Source organism: Myodes glareolus, chromosome 1 (genome assembly GCF_982192425.1).
Source record: "Myodes glareolus chromosome 1, mMyoGla1.1, whole genome shotgun sequence".
Lineage (NCBI taxonomy): Eukaryota > Metazoa > Chordata > Mammalia > Rodentia > Cricetidae > Myodes > Myodes glareolus.
The window spans coordinates 135613710-135636699 of NC_142026.1; the positions used below are offsets into that span (position 1 = coordinate 135613710).

Sequence of the window (22990 nt, forward strand, 5' to 3'; positions counted from 1 at the left end):
GCGTGTGTCCTCAGCTCCTGGACTCCTTACTGTGCAGCCAGAACTGTCCTTCCCGCGCTCCCAGGCTGGACAGATGGAACTTGCTGCCCAGGGACCACTTGTCCCAGTTACTTTCATGACTGACTCATTTCCCCCCTTCCTGCAAATGTTACCTTCCTATCATATTTAGAAGTTTTTACCCACACATACTTAGGATTTCATTTTTTGTTATTTTTTTCCGTCCAGTAGAGGGCTTCTGTCGCTCATGTTCACTGCTGCTTCAGTATAGTAGGAGCCCAGTAGCTGTTTAAATGAATGCATCTCGATGCTTCCTGTGATATTCTTAATCCTTTTCTGACCAAGTTCCAAGTCTCCTTCCCACTCAGGTATTTTAAAACCCAACTGTGTAGACAGAAGCTTCTGTCCCACCTGGTCCTTGGCTCACCTCCTCCCCGTCTGTGGAGAGCAACCCTGTAATCATCATGGTGTGGCTACCGTAGCTGACCCGCGTGCTCCCCATCTTGAACATTTAAGCTTTGATGGCCGTGTGATTAAACCAGTTAGCATGATAGCCAGGCTCTCCAGAGCATGACCTGACCTCATTTGCTTCTGGGTCTCCTGCCAGGCTTTGCTTCTTCAGACGTGCTCATGCTTGACACAGCTTCACACTGGGATCCTGTCCCCCTCAGTCTGCTCCCTGAAGATCCATCCATTCCCCTTTGGATGACCCTGCTGACACCCAGCCTTTGCCTAGATCAGGGCTTTCTGCCAGGAGAGGCTTTACTGCCAGCTAGCCTTGGCCTCCTCGTCTGATACCCAGTGTTCCCCATCATTTGATGGTTGCATACTTTGCTCTCTCTCCCTGATCATCACTGTCTTTCCTTCATAGTGAAGGCTTACCACAGTGATTGACCTTGTTCTGTGGGCTTGGCTGTTCATTAATTCTAGTGTTTGAATTGTCTGTTCATTGGGAAAGTTCAGGTGTGGAGTATTTGTGTTCATCAGCTGTAGGAGCTAACTTCGAGAGAAGTAAAACCAGCTGTGTTTCAGTAGTTTGCTTTCCTAGACCATTATTTGGGTTTTTTTGTTTTGTTTTTGTTTTTGTTTTGAGGCATTTTATACTATCTTGAACATTTAAACAATAACAGTTTACCGCTATGGTTTATACTCTTGCTCCGTGTAACAGCACAGAGATGGCCTGTGCTGTCATCCAGGTTTCTGTGTCTCAGAGTCGTGCACCAAGAGAAACCTCCTGTTGCTTTGTGACTGTGGTAGTGACAGCTGCTTCTCCTTCTGCTTTGCTGTTTGCCCCCAGTGACATCGCAGGGATGCTGCTGAAGTCCACAGGCAGCTTTCTGGAGTCTGGCCTGCAGGAGAGCTGCGCAGAGCTGTGGACCAGCGCTGATGACAACGGTGCTGCCGACGAGTTGAGGTTGGTGTCATACTGGCTTTCTCTCTGTTTCTTGCTGTGGGAGTCTTACTTCCCAGTGGGCTTCCAGAGATCTTTGTTCATACTGGACTGTGATGGCCCTGGGGTGGGGCACAACACGGGGAGGGAGGGTTGTTAGTGGTCTTCTGATTGTGGCTTTACATGAAAACTTCTTTATAGAGACAAACTTCAACATGATAAAAATATAGTGGATAGTGACTGAAAATGGCTATAGCAACACTCTGTACACATGTTTTTCTACTGTGTCTTTAAATGTTACATTTTTGTCCTTTAAACCCCTGTAGCAGGCGATGCTACCTTTTAATGCCATTTGGCACAGTTCTGTAATTTATGCTTGTCTTAGCCCTTTTGCCGAACATTAGGGAAAACTCATCTGTTGGATTCCCTCCAGTGTCATACAGATGCCACTGAACTGTTGAAATTGCACCCACCATGTGTGTGTGTCTATATGTGTGTGTGCCATATGTGTCTGTGTGTGTGTGTCTATCTGTATGTGTCCGTGTATTTATGTATCTGTGTGTCTGTGTGTGTGTCTATCTGTATGTGTCTGTGTATTTATGTATCTGTGTGTGTGTGTGTCTCTGTGTGTCTATCTGTATGTGTCTGTGTATTTATGTATCTCTGTGTGTGTGTGTCTGTGTGTGTGTCTATCTGTATGTGTCCGTGTACTTATGTATCTCTGTGTGTGTGTGTCTATCTGTATGTGTCCATATACTTATGTATCTCTGTGTGTGTGTGTGTGTGTGTGTGTGTGTGTGTGTGTGTCTTATGAGATGTTGCACATAGAGCCATTGTGTGCCGTCTGTCAGGTGCATGTTCAGAGCTGAGGTGTTTTACTCACTGACCCACGTCTGGAGAAGAGCAGTTAACATCTAAGTATAGACATTTCGTTCCCACTGAGGCTCTGAGTTAGTAAAACACTGATGGCTGAGACACAGAGTGAGCCTTTGTGTGGCCCTGTAGTTTTAAGTTATAAATGTAAAGTTGAAATGAGACTTGAAGTATCGAGGCAGTGAGCTAGGCAACAGCTTTGATGACTCCCTCATCGGCCAGGGCCTCCGTGTGCCACCATGCCTGCTCCATGGTGTCCTGCGCCTGTGATCAGCTGTGGTGGCAGCACTCTGCCACACAAGTCAGCATGATCCGCCAGGTGGTCCTGGGCTAGCTGTATTGGCTACGCTGAGTGTGTATTTCTTTTCAGTTATATCAAGAGCTCTTAAACTCTAAGAACTTGTCATAGCAATGTCTAGAAAATTAAATATACTGCTACTTGAGAAATATTTGATGTCCCCTGTGTACATGGAATACTCAAGTACTTTCTGCAGAACTCTGAGGATCAAGCTTCCCAGGATTTTGGCCACAGTCTCGGTAACTGCTTGCTCGCATTGAGGAAATCTGTGGGAGCAGTTTGCTGCTATGATTTGAAATGTGCTGCCTGTTTGTTACTAGCTGTGCTTGCACTCGGGTGCCCCCAGTGTGAACTAACTGACTCCCCCCTCCCGGCAGGAGGTCTGTCATTGAGATCAGCCGAGCGCTCAAGGAGCTCTTCCATGAAGCCCGGGAGAGGGCCTCCAAGGCGCTGGGCTTTGCTAAAATGCTGAGGAAGGTGAGTCCACCAGCCTGGCTGCTGCTGCCCTGTTCTTGTTTTGTTCTTAAGGCCGATCCTAAAGAGGCTTCTCTTCTGTGATCCTAGGACCTGGAAATAGCAGCAGAGTTTGTACTGTCTGCCTCAGTCCAAGAACTCCTGGACGTTCTGAAGGCGAAGCAGTATGTCAAGGTGAATCCCACGGTGATCTTGGGGCCATTGGTCTCCACTGCATTCTAAAGAGGCTGCTTGTTCATTACATCCAGAGTTAATATTCTTGGCAATCTGCACACCTACTGGACATGTTCCTACTAGAACATGCTTCCTCACACTTAACTTTCTTATAAATGCAGATAGTGAATCAACCACAGTGTATACTGATTAACTTAGTTATACATATTTAAAGTAGTGACTACAATAGAAGATATAAACAATATTACTGACTTTCGTATTATTGATTTTAGTGTTTGCCCGCAGATCTCTAACCCAGTAGTCTTGGTGTGATTCTTAGTAGTGAGTCCTAGTCGTCATCATAGTTAGTTCTTGGACCCATCTTTATCCCTCTTTAAGTTTGAGGTTTATCACTTTGGGACTTGCATATGGCATGTCATTGGCAACTGTATACCAAGCCCAGGTGTCTTAGTTAGGATTTCCACTACTGTGGTAGAGCATATGACCAAAGCAACTTGGGCAGGGAAGGGTTTACTTGACTTACCCTTCCCCATCACTGTGTATCACTGAAGGAAGTCAGGACAGAACTCACTCAGGGCAGGAACCTGGAGGCAGGAGCTGCTACAGAGACCATGGAGGGGAACTGCTTATTGCCGTGCTTCCCATGGCTTGCTCAGCCTGCTTTCTTATAGAACCCAGGACCATGAGCCTGGGGATGGCACCACCCACAATGGGATGGACTCTCCCCATTAATCACTAATTAAGAAAATGCCTTACAGGCTTCCCTTTAGCCTGATGTCATAGAGTCATCTTCTCAATCGAGGCTGCCTCCTCTCCAGTGACTCTAGCTTGCGTCAGGTTGACATAAAACTGCCCAGCACACTGGGAATGTGTGACGCAGGGCTGACTGTTGTGCAGCTTTTGCCCCATCGTGGCATTGTATTCCATGTTAAGGTGACCCTCAACTCTGGGAAGCTAGCACTGACAGGTTGTTCCAGGCACCCTTGTGAAGAACGCAGTGTTGGCTGTGGGACAGTGATGCAGCATCCTGCATCTGGAGAAACAACAGTGCTGCCCCGAGTCCCCTCGCAGCCCCTCCCTTCTCCTTCAGCTGTACTCAGCGGAGCTACTTGCAGTTCAGCTTGCTATTGGCACTGATGCATCTCTCCCACTGTCCATTCCCGCCCCAAACCCCTGGACTGGCACTGAATTCACTACATAGCCCAGGTTGGACTCTGAGTGCTAGGAATGCAGACATGTACCTCTCCATGCCTGGCTGATATTAATCCCATGCTTCTTAGTTTAAGGCTGGGTTATTTGCTTTCCAGGTACAGATTCCCGGCTTAGAGAACTTGCACGTGTTTGTCCCCGACAGTCTTGCTGAGGAGAAAAGAATTATTTTGCAGCTACTCAATGCTGCCACGGGAAAGGACTGTTCCAAAGATCCGGATGATGTCTTCATTGATGCCTTCCTGCTTCTGACCAAGCACGGGGACCGAGCCCGTGACTCGGAAGATAGCTGGGGCACCTGGGAATCACGGGCTGTCAAAATTGTGCCTCAGGTGGAGACTGTCGATACCCTGAGAAGCATGCAGGTTGGTGGCCTCACTTGCCACTCAGCTGTACGGGTTGGAATGTTTTTATGAAACAGTGTGGTAGCTTTCAGACATCACCCCTAATGATCTGAATGCTCCTCGAAATGGGCTTGTATGGTTCATTACATGAATAGTTAGTGTCATTGTACTAGAAGTATCCGGCTAGCTTAAGTGTGTCGGATTATCCTGAAATGTTTCAAGTAACCTGTCTGCTTGATTTGTACCTTTTAGTGTTCAGTCAGTTAGATTTAAAAGGTGCTATTTCATTGATGAGTCATAATTCCAGACAGCACAGTTCCAGAGTGACCCCGAGGACAGAAACAGTGCTGGCCTTGTCACTTGTATAGTGAAGGGCACCTCATGGGCCCTGGGCAGGTTCTGAGACTCACTGATGACTGCTGTTGGGACCCAGAGCGCTGTAGGACCGCCGTCTCCTCCACCCCGCCCGCCTGTTCTTCCTCTCGCACTCTCAGGCAAGCCTGCCCACTCACTTGTTTAAGTCAGGAGTGCGGCAGCGAGTGTAAACGTGTCCTCCCACTTCTTCAGCTAGTCACCAGCCTGGCAGCCAGACATGTTCAGCAAATAATCTGTCTGGAGTTCCCAGGGCCACTGCCACAGCTCAGGCATCGTCACCTGTCCTGAACAGTTGTCTTTCCTGTTTGTAGTTTTCCTGCTTCAAGCCCCTTTCCCTCCCCCAGTTCTCCAGTTGGTTTGTGGTTTGTTGGAGAGAGAGCATGGCAGCGTGCAGATCTACCCTAGATACTACTCTAGATACTACTCTCAGTCTCTTAGAGGTTCACAGTCATGAGTCTTGGTGCTTTAGCTGTTAATGCTGGGGCCCTCATTCTGTCTTTTCCAACTCCCCCGGCCGTTCCAGCACACACAATCCATGCGTGCCCATGCCTTTTCCCAGTGGAGAGTGGGGTTTTCTTCCTTTGCTGAAGAGCCAGGTCACCAGTGCTTGCTTCCCTGACCTGCAGGTGACCTTGGTCAGGTGGCTAGCTGCTGCAGGAGCTGTGCCTGAAGGTGACCTTGGTCAGGTGGCTAGCTGCTGCAGGAGCTGTGCCTGCAGGTGACCTTGATCAGGTGGCTAGCTGGAGCAGGGTAGCCTTAAGGGTGGTGCTGTCTGAGGGTGGGGTTCCCCAGAGTGGGAAAGCAGTCACTGGTAGCGTCTCAGGTTGCATCTGGTTTTCCTCTCAGGTGGACAATCTTCTCCTGGTTGTCATGGAGTCTGCTCATCTCATAATTCAGAGAAAAGCCTTCCAGCAGTCCATTGAGGGACTGATGACTCTTCGCCACGAGCAGACATCCAGTCAGCCGGTCATTGCCAAAGCTTTGCAGCAGCTCAAGGTACTGACCATGCCATGCTTGCCTCTGGGTGAAATGCTGTGGAGATGTCACTTGGCATGCGGTGATGTCATGTGATGGATGTGAGTGGCCGCCATTCTTCCTAGTGTCAACTTAAGTGCACGTGTATATTGAAACATTTTTTTAGGTGCTTTCCCGGACTGTAGAACTGGGAAGGATGGGAATACTGGCTCTGGGGTTATGAACTGTCACACTGAGGGGTCAGAGGTCAGCACCTCCTTGTAGCATCTGGGAATTACTGTGGTACCTCGTACAGAAGCACTGAGAGTTTAAATAAGACTGGGTTGCTCAGTCTTTACCTTGACATTAGGGCAGTGATTCTTTGTTGTATGGAGTGGTTGTAGGGAGTGGGGTGTCTTCTGCTTTATGGGGGTATGGAGTGTCTCCTGCTGTATGTGTGGTGGGGTGTCTCCTATTGTGTGGGGTGGTGGGGTGTCTTCTGCTGTATGGGTGATGGGGTGTCTCCTGTTGTGTGGGATGGTGGGGTGTCTTCTGCTGTATGGGTTGGTGGGCTATCTTCTGTCATTTAGGGTGGTACAGGGTGTGTTATGTGTTGTGGAGTATCTGGCAGCATCCTTGGTCTCTGTCCACCAGATGGCGTAGGCCTTACTTCCTCCAGTTTTGATTCCATGGAAATGCATGGAAATGCCAGTGACACCAGCGCCTGTTCACAGACCAGAGTGCAATTAGGCCCAACCACTCTATGTGGGTTGTTTTCACTTGGTGTTCTGTAAGGTGCTAAAGACTATCCCAGACAAATAATGGTGAAAATAGGATTTCTCTGTCATATTTGGATGAAGTACCTCAGTGGTCTCTGCCTATGGTGAAGGCGGCATCTTCCCGTGGTTAATGCTGGCTTGCTTCTCTTTGCACTCATTGTGGTTTGGGACTCCTCAGAACGACGCGCTCGAGCTGTGCAACAGGGTGAGCGACGCCATTGACCGAGTGGACCACATGTTCACGCTGGAATGTGATGCTGAGGTCGACGAGGCGGAGTCCGCCACGCTGCAGCAGTACTACCGAGAGGCGATGATTCAGGGCTACAACTTTGGGTTTGAGGTAGGTACCAACGGCGAGTCCAGAAAGTGCTTTGAGGGTTACAAGAGGCTTTACGGACTCTCTACAAGTCTTACCTTCATTATAATCATTGCATTGTCAGGAATGTCCCCTATACTGCTGTAAAGTGTCCAAAATGTTAGTTTCCAGCTGCCAGATATTGCCCAGGTTTTATTTTCTACTCATAACTGTCTACTATATTTTAAAATGTTCTCTAAGAGATATTTAATATCATAAAAGTACATTCTTTATTTAAATATGAATAAAGTATTTACCAAACTATATTTTGTGACTGTATTCTGTAATTCTATGGGTTATTCAGAGTATACATGCTAATTAGACTTTGCTGTTCATTTTTAGAAAAAGACATTTTGTGCAAATATAGCATTATTATGTGTAGGTATTGCTAGAATGGTTTTGTTAATTTTGGTATGCGTGGAATCTTATAACAGTATCATAAAGAAGTTGTTCGTTTGATGTCTGGAGAGTTCAGACAGAAGATAGGAGACAAATACATAAGTTTTGCCCGGAAGTGGATGAATTACGTCCTGACCAAGTGTGAGAGTGGCAGAGGCACAAGACCCAGGTAACAGCCAAGACGAGACACATGGGGCTGGTAGTATTTTGTTTCTGTATGCCATGTGAAATTCATAAGCAGATTATACAAGAACATTTATTCTAACTCGGCACTTTTTAAATGGCAGCATGTGTCTATGAAGCTTGTAGCTAATTGTAGCAGAAAGAAAATCTTTATGTGTCCTAAACGGCCTGCCTCCTCAGAGGGATGTGAAGGGTGTGCGTCAGCTGTCCCCGCCTGTGATGCGCTGCCCTACACTTGCACTAGCAGAGTGGTCACTAAGCTTGTGAGTCAGACCTGGCCAGGCATTCTGTAATCCATATGAACAGACGGGACACTTGTAAGCCACTGCCAAGTCAGCACAGTGCAGACGGTCTGCCTGTGAAATGCAGTGTTAGAATCTGGAGGGACAGGCTCACAGATGACTCGGTTTGCCTGCTGTCCTAAGTGCCTTCATGGTTCTTTTTGGCATTAGAATCGGCTTTAATAAGCTGTCCTGTCTGTCACTGTAAGTTCGCTCTGCTCAGGTGTTTATACAGTGATCACCTCCCCTCCCCCAAAATACCAAGCATTTTGTCCTAGACAGTGCTTTTCCAATTATTTTTACGCTATTTAGTACTGTGTAGTCTGCAGCATTTCCCCAGCTATTAGGTGATTGTTGACTATTTTCCTGTGACAGGTGGGCCACTCAAGGATTCGATTTCCTACAAGCCATTGAACCTGCCTTTATTTCAGCTCTACCAGAAGATGACTTCCTGGTAGGACATACTCTAAATGCCTTTTCTTTTAAACTGGGTGATGCATTGTCTGTGGTACACTCCTGTCTCTGCCATGAGGACACTGAGCCACAAAAGTGCCCTTTAAAATGTGACGAGGTTTTCAAGGTCCTTTTGTTACTACAGCTTTGCACAGCTGACTCTGGTAGATTCTCTACCCTCACACTTATGGAATAGATGCAGTCTCTATATTTTATAAACTGCTAGCTCGTGAACTGCCTTTTAGAAGTTACTGAGAACAGGATTGGCTGTTGCCACTAAGTGCCCATTATCAGAGCACAGCATCAGTGCTGGGCTGTCAGTGTTCTGAACAGCCTCTGGTCATGGAGACACTTGATCTTTGCTTATGGATGGCATTGTTCCCTGGGGAATAGTCTGCCGAGTTGCTTTTCTTTGTGAGAATGGAATGTATAATATGTTATTTAAACGGTACTTAGCTTTATATCCACTTTATCCTTATATCTTCTGTCTAAACTAACTAAAAATTCTTCAGGTCAAATAGACTGACTGTAGTATGCTGCTTATAGAATTAAGACTTTCTTTTCTCTTCTTCCAATTTTTCTTTGGTTTCTAGAGTTTGCAAGCCTTGATGAATGAATGCATTGGCCACGTCATAGGAAAGCCACACAGCCCTGTCACAGGTTTGTACCTTGTGAGAACGGGATACACTAGTTGTGATGAGCAAACTGTCTTAGGATTGATGCTGTTTATAATAATAAAAGATGTATTTTAAAAATATCCAGAGGGTGACAGAGAAGAGATTTGTCCAGAAACTCCACAATCATCCTTCTAAAACCTACAGGAAGATTAATGCAGCCATACCTTTGAACTGGTTTTTGTTTGTCTTTTGTTATTGCTGTACCCTTGTTCTCCTTGTTAAAATCTTTGTGCATAGGACAACAGGGAGGGGTTCCTGTGGTCTTCCCTTCTCTCATGAAGGAGGACTGTTTTTCCATCTTTTCCAACTTCGCCACTCAAGTAAATTTTTATTTGCTTTTGACTTTTTTTTTCTTTTAATTTTTTTCGAAACAGAGTTTCTCAGTGTAGTGCTGGCTGACCTGGAACTCACTTTATAGACCAAGCTGACCTTGAATTCACAGAGGCCTGCCTCAGCCTCCTGACCACCACTGGTTTGGGGGGCAGGGTTTGTTTGTTTGTTTGTTTGTATTTTAAATGACTTAGTTGGGTGGTGCACACCTTTAATCCCCAGCACTTGGGGCAGAGTTCAAGGCCACCCTGGTCTACAGAGTCAGTTCCAGGACAGCCAGGGCTGCACAGAGAAAAAAAAACCTGCCTTTAAAAAAAAAGAAAAAAAAAGAATAAAATGTTTATTAAGAAGGACTATGTCATTCTTGATATAGTCTGTGAGTAAAACCAAGTCATGAGCACTCCAAAATAGAAAGTTTAAATTGTATAGAATAGTTAAGAAATGGTAAATTTGCCAAACATTGGCTATTCTGGTTAAAAGCTACTTGCTGGCCACAGAAAAATTTACTATATGAATAGGCCTTAATCACTGCTTTTGTTTTAGACTATAGCGTTCATCAGGTTTACACAGCATCCTTCTTCCCAAGGCTCTCATGAAAGTGACGGTTGCTGTTGTAAACCTGCTGCGGTCGTTTGTAGAGACGAGCATGTCTTTGTGGAGCGCCGTAGCCTCCTCGTATCCTTGGCTGAGTCAGTAGCATCAATAGGATTTGATCTTCTGATTTCTCAGAACATTTTTATACATGATCAGTAACCTGGTCAAATCAACTTCTTTAAAATATTTTATTGCCCAAGACATACATTTCTTTTCTTTTTAAATTATTACATATTTATTTATTTATTGTGTATGTGTGTGTGCCTAAGCACACACATATGCATGTATGTCAGGGTGCATGTGTGGTGGTCAGAGGACGTGTCTGGAGGAGTTTCTTCTCCCGTGTGTGTCTTAGAAATCTAACTCGGGTTGTCGAGCTTCGCAGCAAGTACCTTAACCCACTCGGCTATCTTGGTGGCTCAAGTAAAAATTTCCTTATAGAAAAATTATAAAGTAAGGTGGACATTTCTGGACATTTTCAGTATAGAAAGTTACAGAATATGAAAGCTGTCACGCTGCCATCATATGCAGTGGTAATCACCAGGACATCTGAAGCAGGGCTTCCTACTTGCCTGTTCCTCCAAACTACAGTTAGGTTAGTTCTCTGCTGTTTGTTACGTTGTCCTTCGTCTCCTCAACCACTGGGGGGCAGAGTGGGGAGCTGAGCTCATGAGCAGAGGACTGCTCCTTTAGACCCTCCAGCCGCTCCTGTGTTACCTGAGCGGCTACCACCTGGACTTGGACCAGTGATGAATAACGATTTAAAATTTTAGGGTCCCACGCAGTGGAGCTTTTTTTTTTTTCCTTTTGGTTTTGTGTTCTTTACTTACATTAGAATTTAATGTAGGTAACAACAGATGAGCTGCATTCTTTGGTCATAATTCTGTATTTCCTCTTCCACTTTAAGCTTGTGACTGAGCAGTGGTAGCAACCTGGCATATAACCTTCTGTATGTGCTCAACAGAGTTCCTCTGTGCTCCAAAACCATGAGCACAGAAAGGGCTGTTTGTCCCCTGCTGTTTTCTGTGTGTGTCTGGGTCCCATTGGCTATGACATCACTCCTCCATGTCAGTAGCGCACATCCAGCTCTAGACCATACTCTGGCCCCCTGGTGGACCGACCACCCTGGATGGACGGACCACCCTGGATGGACGGAACACACTTCTTTCTGCCACTTTTTTATGGGGCTTTGTTTAGCCAATGAAGCCTCCCGTAGTAAATGTTTACCCCAGAGAAATGTGGAGGTCTGTGTTTATTGGCTATTTGGATTTGCTTTCCAAGGAAACATCAATTTTACAGTATTACACACACACACACACACATGGCAACAGGAATGGGGGAAAGAGAGACTCTTAAATGTTTTGTACATGAAGAATACTAAACACGTTTTTGCATAGTTTTTTTTTTGAATGGTACTTTTCACTTCACACCTTTGTATGAATTCCTGCAGTAATTTTTGACTGAGCAGTTTGCAGTGTCTGCTGGCTTATGACATCAGCTCCATCAATTGTTTTTGCGTCTTCCCTATGTTCTTATTACATTTCTTCCATTTGGCATTGTGAGACATGAAATGACGAAACAGACATGGCCAGCCCCGTCCCTCTTGTGAGCGCCCTATTTCTAATCGCGAGGGAGCTGCAGATTCCACTCTGGTGTGTCTCACTGTGTATGCCATGTTACCAAGAAGAGACAGAGTTTTGACATGAAGGCTTCCATTTAGGGTGAACTCTATGCGGACTAAAACTGCTACCACATGAAGAGAAAATATGCCATAATCTGAGGGATGTAGAAACCAGGGGCCCCTCGAAAGCAACTGTAAGAGAAGATGTTAGAGCAGACAGTGGTGTAAGAGAAGACGTTCGAGCAGACAAAATGGTAGCCAGTCAATCACTGCCTCTGCCAGGTTCCTGGGAAGGTGAAACTGTGTCCATTTTGTAGTAGGAAAATCACTGGTTTTACGTTTCCTTTAGAGTTTCATCTAATTTTAAGACTGGCATGTACATTTCTAGTGTGTGCTGGGTCTGGCTTGAGTCCCCAGCACATGAAGTTTGTTAATAATAATGACATCTAGTTCTAAGTGCCATATGGCTTTTAGCTTTTAGTTTTCTCTTAAATTGTATCTGCAATTAGTCTTATATTAACCCATTTAAAAGAAAAAGAGAGGAAGTCTACTCTAGGGAGAAACCAGGGGAATTGTGCTTGTCCTTAACCTGGTTTGGTGTTAAATAGCCATGCATGGATGTGTGTGTTGAGCTGCAGAGATCTCCACCTAGAACCTTCACAGACATCTGTGTGTGGAATCTTCATGTGTGCATGGCAGAAAGGGTTCCTTTTTACTGGTGAGCTGCCACATGTGCCTGAGTTGTTCAGTGGGTCCAGATGGCTGCCAGTCATTTGTTCAGCAGATTTTACGTAATGTTCACCCCTGGGTTTGCAGAAGCATTGTTTTGGTGGGAAAATGTTTGAATATGTAATATAATTTTGCTAACTTTTACAAAGGTAACGTATTTGGTAATATTTGCTTATTTTTTCTCCCAGTGAGTGAATTTGTCTCGGTCACTGACAAAACCAGTTGCCTTTCCATTTACACTAAGTGGCCTGGCGTGGCAGCTTTCTGTCACCCACTTTAATAAGTTTCCTTTGTTGACATTTTCGGCAGCTATCCATCGGAACAGCCCCCGTCCTGTGAAGGTGCCCCGATGCCACAGTGACCCCCCCAACCCACACCTTATCATCCCAACCCCAGAGGGATTCAGGTATGAGGCGCTCCTGCATCACGGGCTTGTCTCTGCTGTGCTTGCTAATGCTCTGGAGTCAGCTGGGTGCTCGCTCTGAGTGCAGGGTTTTCCTTTCTGATTGACCAGATGCTTCCTGGAACTTTCTCCTGCTGTCTTGAGGACACACCTCAGTGTCTTAGTTGCAGAAGAAAGACAGCCTGAGTCTTTCAAGATGATTTAGCTCCCAGCTTCCTTATAACCCTAGCTACTGGGTGCTTTCTGGCTTTGGAGTAGTTCTTCCTTTTTCTTTCTTGGAAAAGTTACCTTAGGAAAACAAATTTAAGTGTGCAAAGCTTAGTGAACATGCAAGGACAGTTCTCGGTGTCTTTTTAAGAGTGGAGAAAGGTAGGGTGGCCATTCCACTATTGACATTTGTGAGTGTGGATAGTTGTGAAGTAGACAGTCCAGAAGCACCCCCACGTTCACAGTGAGGCTGTCATTGACCTTCACGTGCCCATGGTAGTGGGGCCCTCCTTCTCTCACTGCAGTCCCTTTGGCCAGGATTTCTAGGTAAGGACCTTTGACGCTAGTTCCTTTTTTTTCCCCCATGGACCAGAGCTCTAAGTAGCGATGTGCATTTTAAACTTTTAAAGATTTTTTTCACTTTCTACCCATGTATTATGTGCCATTCCACCCCCTTTCCTACCTGTGTACCTGAAGCCTCTCTTCTCGTCTTAGCACTCGGAGCGTGCCTTCTGACGCTCGGAACCATGGCAACTCTGTTGCTGCTGCTGCTGTTGCTGCTGCCGCCGCCACCACTGTCCCTGGCCGCCCTGGCCCAGGTGGTGGCGACTCTGTGCCAGCCAAATCCGTCAACACTGCCCCTGAAACCAGGTAGTCCCATTACACCAGCAGTGTGTCTTCCACCCCATCGCCCCTCATACTCTTCCATTGGGTTGGTAGCATTGTATCACAGAGTGACAGCTCGGAGTCCCCTATGGGTTGTCACAGCCTCCAGACCCTGAGAGCAGGCAGCAGAAGTAGACTACGTATTGATGGTAACGCTTCTCCTATGGAGCCAGCACTAGCTGAAAGGACCCTGGTTCTGCCAGTCTTCACCCCAGTGTACCACAGGACTCTACTCTGGGCCTCGCAGTCTTTCCCGGGTTGGAGCAAGGCAGTTCCGACTTAATTTCACCCAGTGTCTGAGCAGAAGGGACACTGCCAGGGTTCTTCCAGCTAGGAAGGGGGTGTCCCAGACCAGGGGAACTGGGGAGGTCTAATCAAAAGTGGAACCATCTTGGACTGTGCCATGTGTAGCGCCTACGGTGAGGCAGTGTGGAAGCGGGCAGATGAGGCTTTGCAGCTCAGAAGGCTAAAGCCATGTGAGCCGAACTTTAACACCAGTCTAAAAGCCTACAAACTTTCTGTTACTGCTACTAATTAAAAATAATTAATATTCCTAATTTTTAGTAATAAATGTCTATAACCTTAAAAGTTAAATGTTTTACAGCTTAATCCATTCACAATAAAATAAAATAACTATTAAAGGCAACTCCCATTTACTGTTTGTTTTTAGTTTTGGAGCATTTTATGGCATCTGTCTTCACATTTGCTTCCGTCTCACCGTGCGGAGCTCCCTAGACTTTTGTTACAATGATGTGTACAGAATCCAGGAAAGCAGGGAGAATGTTAACTGCCAGGGCCCAGCTTCCCAGCTGCTGTGTCTGCATCCAGAGCTGTTCCACAAGTGGAGGAGCTGCTGTCTAACACTACGTACTGTGCCACAGCCAACTTCTCCTGCAGCCACCTTATGCTGCCCGTCAGCATACGGTGAGCATCTTTATGTCGCATTGGTCAGGATCTTAATTCAGATCCACTTGACCTCTACTGCCTTTAGTAGCAGCGTAGTTTTGAAATTTTTTATCTTTATTAATTTTTTTAATGCAGATAATATGTCTGTGAGCATGGCTAGAGTAAGCAGAGTCCTCTGAAGGCACGTGGGAGTCCAGGCCCGCTCTGCTCCCTTCCGCGACAGTCTAGGAGTGTCACAGGGCTTCCGGGTGGTACATTCCGCTGGCTGTATAGCTGAGAGCACAAGTCCTGTACAGCCTGGCCTGCAAAGGGAGCTCCGCAGACACCTGTGTCAGCCCACAGTGTTCAGGGCATTTAATTTATTTTGTTGACCTTGAAAATAGCTATTCTAGGCTTCAATTCTGTCATCAGTATTTGTTTGAAAACAAAACATTTTTCAGGCTGGCCTTGCCTGAGCCAGCTTCCACTGATGCTTAAGAACTGCCTGTTCCTTTCAGCAGTGTTCTAAGCTGGTTGTCACTCCGCAGAAGTTGACAAACTTTTCACCCCACTCCCCTACCTCCCATCCATAAATACACCACTTTTCCAACATTCTCTTAACATTTACCCTCACAAAAATCTTTTAAAGTCATGAAATTGACTTATTTCACCTCCAGGAAAGCAAGAAGGTAGAGGTACCGTGTGACCCCCATGGCCTCCCAGATAAGACCCTGTTTAGGAGTGGACAGGAGTTCAGGAGTCCTCCCTTTTGTCCATGGCCTGGCCCTCACATGGCACCAGAGCTAATCCAAGGAGCCACAGGCAGCAGAGGTGTAGTCCGCAGCAGATGTCCACAGAGCAGCCCACGCTGAGGCCGTGGCTGGTAGCCATGCCGCCCCAGCCTCTGCTCAGGTGCACCACACTCCTGGATGCCGGAGCATCCACTGCAGCCGTGTGGTCTTGGGTTACTGGTTCCAGTTTAACTCTTCCTGATTTAATCACAGCCTTTCCCTGTGAGCTCATTCTTGTGTGAACACTTGACTTTGTTGTAGGAAAGCAGCTGACTAACCTCTCTGACATGCTGGCCTGTTACTCTCCAGTTGCTTGCCGCTGCTTGAGAAATTGTTAGGCGCTCCTCTCTTACTGCTAGACATTGGCAATCTTTTGAACCATGTAACGATTCTAGTACTCTTGTTACAGTTATTTTAAATTTAATTTGTTGGCAACCTTAAATATCACCTAATTTGGTTAATACCTCTCTACCCACGGTAGGCTTAAACTGTGGGCTTTTCCATGCACTGCCAAAATAGATGGGCCTTATTTGTATATCAGTTGTTAATGTAAAATAAACGAATTTTAAGGCCAAGTGCCTTACAGTCAGACCCCGGGGAGACCCTGGCTCAGTGGCTACTCTATTTATTTGGGTGGTAGATTTTGTGGGCCTTGCCCATGTATTGTCCTCTGCCCCCTAGATGCCAGTTGCACCCTCCCAATCAGCAGTCACAAGTGTCCACAGACACTGCCATGGTCCCGAGGCAGTACTGTCCTGTTGAGAATCAGGACTCTAGAAGAGTCTCATAGACCTTTGTACTTGATGCGCCATTGACTTGAGAACTCAGTTGTTGTTTTAATGTTAAAACAGGGGTTCCAGCGTCCCTGAAAACGACCGCTTGGCATCCATAGCTGCAGAGCTGCAGTTCAGGTCTCTAAGTCGGCACTCGAGCCCCACGGAAGAGCGAGACGGTGCGTTTCACAGTGTCACAGCGTTTCCCACCAGCACACCTGTTTATCCTAATCCACCAGTTGTGATGTCCTTGAACAGGACTTGTGGGGAGCCACCAAGCTTTAGGAACAGGTTTAGCTCTGTCCACGTGGCCTTTCAGTACAGCTTTGCATATTCTAAGTCTTCTTCATTGTGGTTTACAAACAGTGTCCCTCCTGATGTTTTAATTCTTCAGTGTCCTCTTTCTGTGGAAACACTCAAGTACTGCTATGTTTGCTGTAATCTGCTGACAGTCCCTAAAGTGCCACTTTCTAGAAGCGAATAGAGAGATCAGTCACTAGGAACGAGCAGATTGGCCATGATTGGTGCCATTCAGCACCTCAGCATAGGGTAGTTTTTAGGTGAATCTTAATTTGTATGAAAACCTCTGCAGAGCCAGCGTATCCTCGAAGTGACTCAAGTGGATCCACACGGAGAAGCTGGGAACTTCGCACACTCATTAGCCAGACCAAAGGTAGGAGAAAAGAGGTGCGCTTGATCATGTTTGGGCTCCCAGTCATGAAGTCTACACTGTTAACATCTGTGGCCTCGCCGGTACCTCTGACATCATAGTCACAGCCATGACCTTTCTGTGCCTCTGGGCACGCTCATCCTCTAAGTAGTGTAGTCCCTCAATGTTGTGAGTGTTGGTGAGTGTAAGCATTCACCTTCAGGCTGAGAAACTGGGGGAAGGAATTGTGGCTGGTGGGAGGGTGGGACTAGTAAGTTACTATGAGAAATTTGTCCTGTCAGCTGGATTAGCAGAGAAATAGGGGCTTGGTTAGAGTTCCATTACAATGATTCAGGCGCACGGAAGTATTGGATTAGCATGAGTTTCCAGAGCAGGGTGACAAGAAACAGTTTTGGGGCAACAGTTGTCAGGCCCTGTGCACATTCTTGTGTTTTGAGGGGGACATTTCAGAAACTGGGAACCAGTCTCTATGCCAGCCCACCCATAACACTGGTTCCCCTGAACACGGTGGTGGCCATGACTCTGCCCTGCTTTTGAAAATAAGTTTAGGGCACATAAGACCCACTTTCAGTCACATTAGGATTTAAGAACAGCAAAGGTAAAGTAGTTTGGGCATTTTGAGCCTCATTATGATCATCAAGACAAACTAATATAAATATTATAAGAATTATTACCCCTCCACTCCCCACCCAGGCTAAGAGTGGGGGAGCTGGCCCTGCCCCTTGCTAGCTTTGGCACTCCGTTGATCTGGCCCTGCCCCTCTCTCTACAAGGCAGTGTTGGAAAACTGGCCCTTGTGGCAGGGGTATGGAAGAGCTGGCCCTGATGGCATGAGCTGTGAGCATGGGAGAGCTGGTCCCACCACTTGCCAGACAGCTGCTGCAGCCAGAAGAGCTAGTCCTGCCCTTCTCCTGGGACCATCAGGAGAGCTGGCACTTGTACAGGTGAAGGAGAGTAGGCGGGCTAACCTGCTCAGCTCCCACCCAGGTCCAGATCCAGGACTTTTGAGTTGGCACACCCCAGCATCTTCCCCATCTAAGAGCTGCTGGAACGTGGGAAGGGTCTGGCCCTGCAGAAGCAAAGCTGCCAGATCTCCATGACATAGGGCACCAACAGGATATCTCAGAGGAGTCCTGGAGAGCATCTGGATCCAGCATTGATAGTGTAGCAGAAGCCAGAGACCTTCGATCAGACCAGTATCTAATTGCAATGAACATTCCCTGAAAGCTGTTTGGGCAAAAGGGTATATACTATGTAACATACTGCAGTTACCATGACGAGGTTTTTATTATTTTTAATTTTTTTGTTTTCTTTTACTGGGGAGGTTGCAAGGACAGAGAGCAGAGATGGAGGGATGGTGAGATATGTGGGATTGGGGTGCATAAAGTAAAATTCACAAGGAATCAATAAAAAGAGAAAAAAAAAGGAAAACAAACAACTACTTGGTAGTCAGGTAAAATTGGAAATCACTAGACCTATGTCCCTTTCTGAAAAGCTGCAATTTCCAGTGACATATTAAAGTCCAAGTCTTGTAGAGAAAGGCTCATTGGTGTATAACTAAGAAATCTTTTCACAGATATTTTTGGGTCCACGGTCCCATAGTTGTGGAAAACTTGTCCAGGCAAACCTGGTGTATCATATATTTGGGCAAAAGAAGCAAATTAGATTTCCAGGTTTTAAAAAAAAATGACTGTGGTGGAAAGGAAGAAACCAAACTAATTAAAACATAAATTTTTGGGAATGCCACTTCCCTAATTAGCCTTCCAGTCATCCAGATCTTCCGATGGTCCTGTGTCTGCTGCACAAAGGTGAAGCTCTCGGGCACTAGTAAGTCATGGTTGTAGCATATCAAGAGCTGGAAAACCTGAGTAGGATCAGCTCACATGTGCATGTTCACACAAACACAACATGGAATACCATGCATTGGCTAAGAAGGAAAATGGATGGAGCTAGAGACCATGTGTTGCTATCCTCTTGGAAACCGCCTTTCCCTACGTTCTGGTTCATCTCTTGGCAGACTCTGTCTCCAGGCAGGGACCCATAGAAGCTATCCAGAAATCAGTCCGGCTGTTTGAAGAGAGGAGGTACCGAGAAATGAGGAGGAAGAATATCATCGGTCAAGTTTGCGACACCCCTAAGTCCTACGACAACATCATGCACGTCGGCCTGAGGAAGGTGACATTTAAGTGGCAGAGAGGAAACAAGATCGGTGAGGAAGCCCGGGTCGCCCTGCCACAGGCCACTCTCTCCCCAGTGCTTTGAAGATGATTCTTTTTGATGTTTTGTTTCCAAACCTTTTAGAGAACACTATAAAATGAAAATTGAGAAAAGACTTTTAGGTAGTTCGGTAAATTGACTAGATTTGCTCAATAATTCCAGAAGTTTCCATTTGAGAATTACTGAAATTTTGCCCATCTGTGTTCTTTTAGTCCCACAAGAATATTTGAAAAAAGACTAGATATAAATCAGGACAGGTCAGTTTTTTTAACCCCCTAAAATATTGCCCTGTCAGCTGATTTCTAGGTAGAATTAACTGCTAACAAAATAATCGGTAGTAGAAAGTGATGTCCCAGACTCTTCACCCACTTAAATACATTGATCTGTCAAACATTAAGTCTGAGAGGCAAACACAGTTTTAAGGATTTTATGGAACCTAGGAAACTAGAGGTGTACTATCTAGGACCAAACAGTCAAATAATTTATAAAATGTCTTAATTGTGCTCTTGATCTCCTTCAGTGATATGTCCCTTAGTTAGCATCCCAGAAGTAGCATCAGAAGTTCACCATCAGGCCCTGGGGTGGTGTGGCCAGGTCCAGACATGCTACTGGCCACTCCCTTCTGCCCTAGTCCCAGCCCAGGCCTCTTGAGGGGAGCAAGGACTCAGAAAGATTCTGGAACAGTGTGTCCCTTACTTCCCTTCATAGCTGTCCTGGGGTTTCCTACAGCTCATCTGCCACATAACATTTGCAGATAGGATGTGTGCAATGACATGATTGCCTAGAACTCTGGGTATCAGGAAACCCTAAGACTGCTTTGGTCCTAAGTAACAAACTAGAGTGAACGTAATGGTAGCCCTATAAACACATGTCCAAAGCTAAAGATTATTGTAAGCTGCATTGACAACTGTCTGTTGTGACTGGAAGAGTGGCTGTTTGTGTTGTTGGCAGGAGAAGGACAGTATGGGAAAGTATATACCTGCATCAGCGTCGACACAGGGGAGCTGATGGCCATGAAGGAGGTGAGTTGTGGCTCTCTGGACCTTTGTGTCAGATAAATCTGGGTGATTTAAGTTCAGGAAAGCCACTGTGTTTATGCCTTATGTGCGAACAACTGGCCCCAGAACTGTGAGTGGTGAGTTGCTTGGCTTGCATCTTGTGTTTTAGCATTTGACATTTGGGACCAGCAGGCAGCTGAGATCACTTAGTGGAAGATTGATGGTTCTAGAAAGGACCTGAGAGCAGGGTCTCAGTAATTGCAGTACAAAGCAGGTGGGCGTGCCCTATGGCAGCAGCTTGGGAGTCCTGCAGAAAAGCTTAGGGAATGGAGCCACCACTAGCACCCTGTGGACACTTGGGAGGAAAAGACAGTAAGTTTCAGAAGTGAGGATGGGCAAGAAGAGCAGGGAAACTGAGGAATGGCCACTGGAGGGCTACACACTATGGGTCAGAGGGGTGAGGGGGAGTGTTGGTGACTGGCTCAGCTGCAGTCTTCTCTGAACTTTGGTGGTTTGCTCCTCACCCTTGCCTGCCTTACTCCAAATTGACCAAATGCATCATCATCCCCTTCTGTTTTAATGTTTACAAATTTTAACTGACAAAATACAAAATTTTAATAGATAACATAATTATATATAATTCATGGTTTATGAAATATTATATATTTTTTTCCATGGTTTATCAACTGTGTTGACTATGTGGAGAATGTGAGGCGACCGGATCACGCGTGTTCATCTCTTCACTGTTTGCTAACTTGAGATTTCCTCTTGAGGCACTCTTCAGATGAGTGTGTTATTATTACCTGTGGTCACTTTGACAGTCTGGATTAATTTGGAGGCGTTAGGCTGAGTGCGCAGGAGGCACAGTGCTGCATGGTCTCGCCCTTGTGTGGAGTCCCACAGAGTCTAGTCAGTCCCTGTATGTAGTCAGGGCTCCAAGGCTAACTAAGTCAGCAGGACTAAAGACCAAGAGGAAACACACACAGGTCAAGTCACAGACATGCCAGCCCTGGTTCTGTGGGAGCTTCCCACCCTCACTGTGGACGACAGTGTTCATAGTAACCCCAGTTTTTCTTTCCAGATTCGATTTCAGCCCAATGACCATAAAACTATCAAGGAAACTGCAGATGAATTGAAAATCTTTGAAGGCATCAAGCACCCCAACCTAGTTCGATACTTTGGCGTGGAGCTTCACAGAGTAAGCCGGCTTCAGTCACACTGTGTGGGGAGTCAGTGGGCCGCAGCGTAGTCCTGTCTGGGTCACAGGTCTTCTCGTTGTAGAAACAGTAACTGCCTGATTGTCAGAAAACTTCCATGTTTACATCACTTCTGCCTTCTCTCTGAAGCCAGAGGCACTCGTCCTGAAATTAAGTCACAGACTGTCTGTCATTCTCAGCCCGATGGCAGGAGCCCTGACAGTCATCCTGGCAGGCGGAAATTCTTCTCAAGTGCCCTTCCTGCCACTGTGCTAATTGTCACAACTATTAGACACTCAAGCTTCTCTCTGTTTAATAAGCCTGCATGGGATAGGAAAAGCCCGAGACCTGAGAGTACCTATGTTGAGAGATGAGGCCGAGAGGGAACCAGGATAGCTTGCAGCGTCCTGGTGAGGAACGGGCACTGCCGGGGTTGATGGTCCTATGTTTTCATAGTGGATTTGTGATTGACAGTACTTGGTAATACCTGTAGGCACGGCTGTCACTCCCTGTCTAAGGTTACATGGCGGATAGTCTCAGGATGAACAATCCCAGGCAAGAGGCAGGCAGCCCCCTGCAGGAAAATCAGGCACAGCCTTATGACTCCCTCAGCACTCAGGGTGGAGTCCACACCCCACCAGAAGGATTATGTCTTAACCTGTTCCCGCCCAGGAAGAGATGTACATCTTCATGGAGTACTGTGACGAGGGCACGCTGGAGGAGGTGTCGCGGCTGGGGCTGCAGGAGCACGTCATCAGGCTGTACTCCAAGCAGATCACGGTTGCCATCAACGTCCTCCATGATCATGGCATCGTGCACCGAGACATCAAAGGTACACCCCACCTGGCTTCCACGGGCAGTCTCCTGGTGTCTGCTCCTGTGCCCACTGTTACTTCAGGTGGCTCCACCTTTGCTTTAAGTCAAGAAATGGCAGCGAGCCCAGGTGTCCATGCATGAGTAGGAAGTCCTCGCTGTCAACTGCGCAGACTGCTTCAGAGATACTGTTTTCCTGGAGATGAAGTGTGCTGCTGCTTCAGGCTGCGTAGTGTGGCTCAGTCTGTGCTGGCTACACCCTTGGGACAAAGCTCCCTTGCCTAACCCATGTCAAGGTCTTTGTGCCTTCATGTCTGAATGTGTGTTGTAAGTACGTGGAGTGTGAAGCATTCATGTCCGAATGCGTGTTGTAAGTACATGGAGTGTGAAGCATTCATGTCCGAATGTGTGTTGTAAGTACATGGAGCGTGTGAAGCATTCATGTCTGAAAGTGGAGTATGCAGCTGTGGCTTCGGAGGCGAAAGGAAGTTGTATGTGCCATGCTTTTCTGTTACGGGAGCGTCGCTGTGCTCCCTTGAGACCTGCCACACGCTCAGTGCCTAGCCACCCCGTGATGCTGATTTTTTTGAGGAGATAAAGATAGTTAAAGCAGGGGAGTACTTTCCCCCTGATTGGCTCAGAGTTCCATCCTGTCCTGCACTCTGAGGTTAGCCCAAACACAGGGACTCAAGCGCAACTGCCTTCTGACCCAGGACTAGACCCCATTTCTGTGCAGTCCTTGGCTTCACTGGAAACTGTTTTGGCCTGTGTAACATGAGGGCCTGCTTGTTGGGGTTCCTGTCCTGCCCAGTTCCCACAGCCAGTAAATCCCAAAGAAAATACACAGAAGTCTATATTAATGATAAAACTATTGGCCCATTAG

At 46.6% G+C, this 22990-nt stretch overlaps 1 protein-coding gene across 2 annotated transcripts in view; it reads left to right on the top strand.

Annotated features, from left to right (window-relative positions):
• The window catches only part of Map3k4 (mitogen-activated protein kinase kinase kinase 4), a 91255-nt gene that overhangs the window by 60742 nt on the left and 7523 nt on the right, over positions 1-22990 (top strand). Inside the window, exons 7-23 of one of the 2 annotated variants that reach the window (XM_085687495.2) lie at positions 1295-1411; positions 2936-3035; positions 3123-3206; positions 4514-4780; positions 5981-6130; positions 7046-7207; positions 7657-7790; positions 8461-8539; positions 9132-9198; positions 12799-12895; positions 13595-13750; positions 16293-16393; positions 16807-16887; positions 18901-19092; positions 20052-20122; positions 21180-21296; positions 21967-22126. In XM_085687495.2, coding sequence (XP_085543621.2) covers positions 1295-1411; positions 2936-3035; positions 3123-3206; positions 4514-4780; positions 5981-6130; positions 7046-7207; positions 7657-7790; positions 8461-8539; positions 9132-9198; positions 12799-12895; positions 13595-13750; positions 16293-16393; positions 16807-16887; positions 18901-19092; positions 20052-20122; positions 21180-21296; positions 21967-22126 — 2135 coding nt within the window. The remainder of the gene's footprint in view (positions 1-1294; positions 1412-2935; positions 3036-3122; positions 3207-4513; positions 4781-5980; positions 6131-7045; positions 7208-7656; positions 7791-8460; positions 8540-9131; positions 9199-12798; positions 12896-13594; positions 13751-16292; positions 16394-16806; positions 16888-18900; positions 19093-20051; positions 20123-21179; positions 21297-21966; positions 22127-22990) is intronic. The other variant, XM_085687499.2, reaches the window with a different exon arrangement.